At 38.6% G+C, this 9,736-nt stretch overlaps 1 protein-coding gene across 1 annotated transcript; it reads left to right on the top strand.

Annotated features, from left to right (window-relative positions):
- Positions 1 to 248: 248 nt before the first annotated feature.
- LOC144761276 (interleukin-17A-like) lies at positions 249 to 8,724 on the top strand. Its single transcript, XM_078646725.1, has 3 exons — positions 249 to 335; positions 3,289 to 3,539; positions 7,436 to 8,724. The coding sequence occupies exons 1-3, from the start codon at positions 309 to 311 to the stop codon at positions 7,647 to 7,649; spliced, it is 492 nt and encodes a 163-aa protein (XP_078502851.1). The 5' UTR covers positions 249 to 308; the 3' UTR covers positions 7,650 to 8,724.
- The last annotated feature ends 1,012 nt before the right edge of the window (positions 8,725 to 9,736 follow it).

Here is a 9,736-nt window from a genome sequence, read left to right as displayed (position 1 = left end):
GGGAAATGAAAGCGCATAGAGGTAATGGGGTTAACTATCTTTTGCGATGCTTTTGCGTTATGTGGTGAGAGGCAGGTCTTTTTTTAATCGTATTCTAAACTTAAATATCTTTGCAGACATTTGTCGGTAAATGGGTCAGCACAGAAACTCTTTGTCATGCCGTGACTGCATGAGACTTTGCGTGAGCTGTGTGTGGGAGGACACGTGGGTCCTATAAGAGGGCGTGCAGCCAGGTCTGCACTATCACCGTGTCCTCCTCACAAGAGAAACACTTTGCCAAGAGGAGCACCACAAGAAAACGACCAACCATGAGGTTTCAGAGAGGCACACTGATGGTGAGTGACAAGGGTTGGGAGTCATTAAGAGGGTCATTCTAGAGTGTTCAATGTATTATGGGTGATGGAAGAGAACAAGTCCTTGTAGAATTTGTGCATTTTTTGATAGAATGATCTTTCTAGTGGAGAGGTATGAACGGGCCAGAAATGATGACTGGGGAGGGAGTCATGGTAGCCTAGTTAAAAATTGTAATCGCTGTATGCTTGAGCTTAGTCACAGAACGGTGTAGAGGGGTCTACATCTACTTCCGATGCAAAGGCAGAGCACACAGCTTACAGGTAACATTTCTACAAAAGAAGGGAGTCACGAAATACCATAAAGAAACATTTTTTAAGCATTTTTTCGAAATGTAAACGCTTCCAAGACTAATCTTTTGGGAGTTAATGCTTTTCAAGAAAGAAATATGGAAATCAATAGTTGGGTGAAGTGCCAGTTTGAGCCCTCATGGTGTGGAAGCAAACAAGAAGCCGGGCAGCCAATTGACTTTGGAGAACATTTTGGGCTGGAACGAGGCCTTTAACGTAACACATATAGCGCATTGCCTTGCTTTGCAATACGTAGATGAACGGGGGCATTCCACGGGTGATATTTGAGTGTCATCACACTACAACTCACAGCTTGCAATGCAAATCTCTATTTACTTAAATTGTTAGATGGGACTTTGTGCCAGCACTTCCTTGATGCAGGCACTAAGTAGGAGAAATCTTTAATTTCTCCTAACTTCGGACACAGACATTGCATTTGAGCTGCAATGTAAAGGATTGTCCAATTTGTGAAAGGATTTAAACTTTGTCTAGGCTTACTATTTTGTAGTGGTAGAGTCCCTTTCTAGTACTCAACCTCTGCTAGACATTACGTTTGTGCATCAGTGCTGGAGAAGAGAGCAGCAGCACCATATGTTACTGGATATAGCTCTATGCTGCTCTCTTCCCTCTGGAGCAATGAAGCCAGTAACGTTTGTTGCTGTGCTTGCTGTCTTGCACTCCCTTTTAGTAAATCTACCCCATAGTACTCTAGCTATATTTTCATGCTCTGTCTTGACAGCGTCAAACAATTATGTTAGCATCACTAGAGCTAATCCCAGGTCTGGTGGTTAGTGGACTAATGTGTCCACTGAGGGGAGTCTGTGTTTGACCTCATGGTCACAGGTTCAAATCCTGTGGGATCCACTCAGTCTTTCATCATTCTGTAGTAGATAACATGAGTACCATTAGATAACAATGCACCTCTGTTATTAAGAGCCAAGATACCCTTCAATGAACATGTGCTTTACAAATGCATGTTATGTTAGAGAGGGGATTTTGCTCCATCTACATGTTGGGAGCCAGGAGTATGTTTTGATGAGGCAAAAGTTGTGTAATTCCACAGAAAAGAAAGTGCCCTCTAAGAGCTATAATCATTTTATTCATCCAGATGCTTGCGCTAGAACTTTCAGGTGCACACATGACATTGTAATGCTATTAAAGTGTCTTAAGTAACTAGGTAATGTATGATATTTTCATCTGGCAAAACACAGATGGGTGGTGAGCGGTCATTAACCTAATGAATATTTAGATCAGGCTTGACAGTGCAACTGTCCCTAAACCAACTGTTAGCTTAAACCAATATTAATCTACAGTTCTTTGCTGCCACACAAATGCATCTCCATTCCCCTGCAACTTACTGGCAATGTTTTAAAGTACCATACACCAATCCTTTAAAGCCAGACAGATTGCTAATGCTTGTTTATTATGTTGGAGCTTCGAAATTCTGAAATCAAGAAGGTTACAGAGTTCGATCCATTAAATTGTGCACTCAGAGGTACACAAACATTTGGATAAGTTTTCCAAACGGCAAATCCTGACTTACTGAATCGGAATTTTTACTAACAGAAATTCACATACTCATGCGTAGAAGTGCTCCAACTTGGTAGAGTTGTTCGCATGGGTAAGTCTGCCACCAGCGAGAGAAGGGAAGAGGTGATAGCGGGCGCTAGGGATTGATAGACATGGAGACTCTTGAGAAGATCCTCATAGGTACAACTTTGTGGCTATACACAAATGTTTTCCATCCCGTCTTCCACTTCACAAGCTCCTGGAATACCCCCCGTGCAAAAAGTCTGGATAGGTGCAAGGTGTGAAAGGGACGAAAACATACTTTTATTAAATGGGTGTATGATGTAAAGGGGGTTCGCTGGAGGAAAATGAGTTTCACTACAGGAGAAAAAGAAAAATAATGTACACATGCACATTTCCTGTACAGGTACTCGTATGCACAAAAGTAATGTAATACAGTAAGATTCCTCACAGAAATCTGCTGCTTTTCATGGTTTCATTGCCTACTTCAAAGATATGTGGGGGGTTACAAGAAACAAATTTATGACTTTTAAAAGATGTTTGTAAATCAATCTTGTGCTCTCTTGTCAAATAAGAAAGTGTTAACATTGTCAAAACCAAAGCCACTTAGACCCTCTTTCCTCTTGTTACCTTTTTTAACCTCAGTAACCACCTTCTTCTGCCTGTGGTTGACACTGAACTGCAAAATGTTATCTGTTTCTCTGCGTATTTTTATTTACTCGTTTTTCCTTTTACATTTTCATTGCATACCTACATCTGTAGTTTACTAGTACAAAATGATAGAATAAAGGAGTATGTGTTAATAGGAAATATAAATATATGCATGCAACCAAATCTACTGCTTATATGTGAGTTCCTTTCTTAAAACAATGCACAAATGACCTACTATCCAGTGAGTTGTAAGGTATATACTTGTAGTATCCATATAGTGAAGTAAATGGTTATTAGTCTGTAGATGCACAGTGTTACCCATTTTGTTTCGCTCTCTGACCACAACACATATAGTACATAGAGACACTAAGTAATGACATTACGTTTTCATGGCTTGGTAGAACCGTATGTGTAAATATCTACAACTCCTTGACTTATGTTTCCCCATCTACATTTCTTTCTGAAGACATTGGCCTTCCTGGCCATGGTGTTGGTGGCCCACGCGGCAGCATCAGAAACAAGAAGAGGACGCCTGAGGAAGGGCAGAAGTCCCCGTGTCAGAGTTATCGGAAAATCACTAGGCCTGCAAAATGAAAAATGCCCCACCCACAAGTCTGAAGGGTACTACTTAGTGAGGTTCAACGACACAGTGCCTGTGCGTGAGTCGCAACTCATGGGGGATATTAGGACCCGCTCAATCTGCCCGTGGACTTACAGGTGAGTTCACACCGCAACGCATTCCTTTTTAACAAATGATTCCTTGTTTCTTAAGCATAAATTGGGCGTTATATGAAAAATATCATCCCATCACATAGTCATCATGAATACATTACCAAGAAAACTATAATAATGAATTTTGGGGTGGGAGATAACGTGAACCAGATGTGACCTACAGAGTGTATATGGACGAGACTTAAACCCCTCCCTTGAATTTCAAGGATCCAAGGTGACAGAGATAATAAAAGAAAACTTGTGGTGATTGCTTCTTGGGAATGGGGTAGCGATACTGCATTTCTTCAGATGTACATAGATACCTAAATTGAATATCAATTAATGACATGAACAATATACTTCTTCTAGGTGGTTTGAGGATCTAGTCAATTGCAAACTTATTTCAGATTTCAGATATATTATTATTTAAATATAAATATTATTTTCTTCAGGATTATTTTGTTGTGTATATTTTTCTTTCCTCAGCCACTGCAGAATTATATCAAAGTTCTAATTTGTAAACTCTGCATACAAATTGCAATTCCTTTTTACATATCTACCCTCTCCCCAAATCAGGGTCTTAAATCATATTTTATTTGTGATAAAAATAACATTACTACAGTGGACGACAATGCCCCACGCGCGACACACTATCTCTCTCATTATAATTATAAACTGGAAAACAACTATAACAACATGGCTATTAGCAGGCATTACCAATATAATGCAGTCATTAAAACACAGGAATCATTATCACACATAACCATGACCCCGCAGGACTTTACAATTCATATGCCTTTACCACGCATGTCTTTACAACAAATTTCCTTGTAAAGGAATATGAGTTTTAAATTCAAGTATTAGATAAGTATATATTTTGGATTTAGGATGGGAATGGGTGTTTGATTAGCAAGCCTAATGTTAGGCTTTAGGGTTGGTATGGGTTTTTGGGTGGCAAGGGTAATTTTAGGGTTTATAGTGGGTATGCTTTTTTGGATGGTAAGGGTAAATTTAGGGTTAGGGGTGGGATGAGTTTTTGTGTGGCAAAGATAATTTTAAAGATTAGGGTGGGTATAGATTTTTGGATGAAAAGGTAATTTTAGAGTTAAGGGCGGGTATGAGTTTTTGGGTGGCAAGTGTAATTTTATGGTGGTTATGGGTTTTTGGGTGGCAAGGGTATTTTTAGAGTTTAGGGTTTGTATGGGTGTTTGGGTGGTAAGCGTAATTTTAAGGTTTAGTGTGGGAATGGGTTGAGGGGTTGTGGGGTTTCAAGGATATATATATATGATATATATATATATATATATATATATATATATATATATATATATATATATATATATATATATATATATATATATATACACACACACACACAGACACATTCTTATGTATTAATGCATCCTTTTATATATAAAAAATAGACATATACATTCATATATATATATATACTAGCTTACCTGTCGCATCTCCGAAGAAAGGAAATTCAAGGAAACTCGTTATGATAACATTCAATTTACATTGTGTCATTTTTATTGAAACATATTTATTTTAATATGGGAAACATTTCAATGTGCCGTTTTAATTCTATTTATTTATTCGAGTGCTTGTGGATACCCGATTTTTTGTTTTTCTGTTTGGTGCGTACATCAGTATTCGAAAGATTTTGAGGGCTCTGAGGGGGTCGATATTTAAAAAAATGCTATGCCAGAAACCTTCGCGGGAGTGTACTCAACAACTTCCCAAAGTTTCATGGCGATCGGATGAATGGTGTTTTAATTCTATTTATTTATTCGAGTGCTTGTGGATACACGATATTTTTTTTCCGTCTTGTGCATACATCAGTATTCGAAAGATTATGAGGGCCCTGGTAGGCCGATATTTAAAACATTTTTATGCCAGACACCTTCGCGGTGATCGGATGAATGGTGTAGTAATGCATAAAGGACAAACAGACAGACAGACATATACATATATATATATATATGGTTTATACTTACCTGTAAAATTGTTATTTATACTAATGAAACCTTTACCATGCACATGCCTTACCATTCAATGCTTTTACAATGAAATTCATTGTAAAAGCATAAGTGGTAACAGTTATGTGTGGTATTGGCATTCGAGTTGTAACAGCCACGTTGTAATGGAATGTGTTGCAACATAATGCGTGGTTCTGTCATACATCTGTCTTTTATTATTAACTATCTAGGTGGCCCTTCCGACTGTTTAGTTTCTCTGCTTGTAAAATAGAAAAGCAGCGCCACTAATTGGTCAGAGGATTGATATCCGAAGAGCATCATCTGTTTGGTAAGGACAGGTGCCCTGGCTTCTGGTTTTGCAGCCTGTAAAGATATTTAAAACTACTAATTTGATTGAAATTTGGTAATTAAAGTGGAATGGGGTTCATATATATCATGGTAATGCAGTCTCCATTGGGGTCTATATAAGTAGTTTTTCTGTTAGCAAAGGTCAATGAAGTATACACTGCAATAATTTGTCAAAGCTTTAATCCATGTGACAAAAAACAATTGTTGAAATTGTGCTATCATACAATTTCATCTTTCCGCTGTCATTTTACTTGTGGGCGCGCATTTGTTTGGCGTTAAGAAGATCATGTATAAAAGGTAAAGTTTTGCTCATTTTGAGGTACCGTTTCTCCTCTCTGTAAATGATCGATAATTGCACACATTTACAGTGAGATGGCCCATGTCATCATGTTGTGCAGTGGAGTTGAGACTGCAGATGTATTGGTTCTCCTTCCGGATTGGCTTGGTGTGTCCTCAAATCACCCTCAAATTCTGAGATAATGTAATGAGCTTTTTAAAGAACATGAAAGCTTTGAACAGAATTTTCACACTATACGAGTATTAAACAAAATGGCTTCAACCCCTTTAAAAATTATATAAAACAAAAAGTATACCTTCAATTAGAGTTAGTAATCCCATTTCAAGTAGGCACTTTTTGATGGTGGTGTCAGGTTTGCTGCAGAACCTGTAGTGCTTCTACAGCTGACAACATAAAATTAGCTATCTTTTAGCATGCTGTTATACAATGATCTGAAGTTTCATTCAATGGTGATGCTCAGAGTTGAAGCCAGCGCACGCTAGTCTTTTCTTAAGTCACTTTTTAACACTGTTCTCAAGCTCTCCATCCCAAAATTGCATTCAAACTAGTGTCTTTAAGGGTGTTGGTTAGTCTTCAGTGCTGCACAGGAAGACTCACAAACTCACTTATTAGCTTGTCAGTTTGCTTTGTGACCTGCGTAGCCCTGGAATCAGATAGGGTAGAATGCATGTAAGACTCACAGTGCATGGTCATGGTTCTGAAGAACCAGCCTTCTTCCTGTGGGTGCCTGTGAAAGTGTGGTGCGCAACTGCAGAACACCAAAAATGATGCATGTGGGTCATGCTTAACTGCCACAGTCTGGGGGATTTCTTTCTTCGACTCGTAAAATTATGATAAATTGTTTAATGAGCAGTCTTCATGGGTCGCAAACCTATTTTTATCAAGAACAATGTATCCAAATATTTTCATTCCCCTGTCTTCCATCCTTCCTAATGTCCCAAATACCCTCATCATTCTTCTCCACTACCTTTTTTCCCCATTACGCCACCACCACCCTCACCCTCTGCACTTTATGTAGCCACTCTGCTGTGAGACTCTAAAATGTGCCCTGTGCAGATGATATTTGGTTAGGTTCTAGCAAGTCATCAGTGGCTAATCTTTGCTGTCACTCTTTTTAGATAGAAGCATGTTCTTAGAGCTAGAGTAGCCCCCCCCCCCATTCTTGCTTCATTTCAGTCAGTGGTCCTGTGCTATTTTCTTCTTTGAATCTGGTAATAAGTGTTGGTGAAGGATGGTTCACAAACTGTACTAATACCTTGATTGTTTATTTACAGGTCAGATATAGACAACCAGAGGTACCCTACGCATATATCTCAGGCCGTATGCGCTGATAGCTGCGGAGGCTTCAATTTGAACCCAGTCGAAATTAAGCACCAGATCTTGGTCCTGCGGAAAGAGCCGAACGGCTGCACCTTTACACTGGAAACAATGACCGTTGTAGTGGGATGCACCTGCGTCACACCCAACAGCATATTGATGGATCGCTAAGTCGTCAGCCTCATGAAAATGATGTTCTCAGAAGTGTAGGAAGTGAGCAAAGAACAATGGCCAATAAAAGCTGCAGGAATAGTGCAAGCATTGGGGGTGGGATGGATGGGGGAATTCCAATATGCTTCATAAAAATTGGAAACACAGAAAAAAGATATGTTTGTTATATCAGCTTTAATATACGGGTGTGTTTGGAGGCCTGAATCTAAAATCATTATTACTTAGATTAAAGGAAATTGTCACAAATAGGTATGTAAAAACAACAACCCCACATCTTGTAGCAGGAGGCAACATACAAGTGATTCAGGTTTCTTTCTGATTTCAAGTAAAAAACCTGTATCAATAATGTCAGCTCTGAGCTAAGGTGACTGAAATCCCTTGCATTGGGTGTGTCAGCTGCATCTCAAGATAGTGTGACAGGTCTTAAATACATATAGGCCAGTTGTGTATCTTCTCAAACAATGAACCTTGACTCCTCTGGGCAAGCATGGGCCATTTGATTTCTTGTCCTTGTGGCTGTCAAATATCCAGGTCACGAACCCATGCGATCAATCAACCTTGTGCTTTCTGTCGATTTCCTGCAGTAATGTCTCAATAAGATGGGAAAATGTAATATAAGACAACAGTACGTATAACTCTATATGAAATGTTTCATTAGACATAATAAGTGTTTTTATATGTGAGCACACAATAGTGTGATGAAACGGTATGGCACTTTTTCAGCCAAATGTTTTTATTCGTCAATTTCAAGAATGGAACTGAATTCCTGAAAGATACTTCAGGTGTTTGAAACAGATATATGATATCAGAAAAATAATTCTACATTATCTTTTATTTATTGAATACTTGTATTTATTCTTTAATTTGTTTTCTATTTATCATTAATTTAATTTCACTGGTAACAACAATACGTGATAAAAAATTTGATATTGTAACCTATTTTGCCTAATGTGTTAAACCATTTTAAGAGTTGTAAGTTATTAATTTATTCGATCCTATTTATGGCTGGAGAAGAAAAAAATGAATGTTAAATATATTTCTCCTTGTAGCAATAAATAATTAAAAACTGATGCACAATAATGTCTCTTAATCGTTTGCATGAAGTAAGTGTTTTTTTATCCCCGTTCTAAAAATTTGAATTACTGCTACATGAAATAATCCAGATTTTAGAGTCAATTTCATCTAGATGGTCATCACCTGCCACACTCACCTGTGCCTGTCTCATTCATCCCCATTTTCCATCAAAGACTCTGATCTGTCCTTTCTAAGTTGGTCCCTCTGGCACTCTACTTTGTGTGGTTCTCCCCCCTCTCCCACTATCACATGTCCTTGTGATCAATTAGCCGCTCAGCATGGCCACTCCCCAATCGGACCTTATTCTATGAGCATCTCATAAGGATTTAAAATGGTTTAAATCCTTTCTTCCCAATAGACCTCACTTCATAGTGCACTACTTAAATCATGCATGTCTCCCCCTCCAACTTCACTTGTGAGGTCCCCGACCGGTCCCCCTTAAAAATGTTGTTTAGCATTAGAACGATCATACTGATCTTATAATTATCTAAAGAAAAAAACAGAACCCTCTTTCTTATGTGGATCTGGAAGTCATCCAACAGTGTATACCTCTTCTGCAACTATCCAGCTCATTGAGACTCATCATAAAAACACTAGCCCACCACCTCATCCATCACGGATGCATCACCACAGAGCCATGAACCAGAACTCTACCAATCAATCTACCCACTCCAGCTTATGACCCGATGCCACTGTCTGTTTATATTTTAATTTCCAGTGGGTTTGCATGTTTTTGCCATTAAGTATGGTATTTGAAAAAGTTACAGTGTCTTTCATGTGGATGTATCACCTTTTGTTTTTAAAGTTATTGCCATGCTCCTGCAGAATTGATCTAGGGTATTTCACATACTTCTAAAGCAAAATGGCCAGGTTATCACTTTAGTGTTCATAGTTCAGCAGTTGACCTGGAATTCTGAATATCTTTACTTTGCTTCACAACCTTACCCACCTTGCACAGTTTCTGCAACCACTCAGATTCATCACCCACTAATTAGATCCCTGATTCATCACTC

This window comes from Lissotriton helveticus, chromosome 6 (genome assembly GCF_964261635.1).
Source record: "Lissotriton helveticus chromosome 6, aLisHel1.1, whole genome shotgun sequence".
Taxonomy (NCBI): Eukaryota; Metazoa; Chordata; class Amphibia; order Caudata; family Salamandridae; genus Lissotriton; species Lissotriton helveticus.
This window is presented reverse-complemented; position numbering and strand designations above follow the sequence as displayed.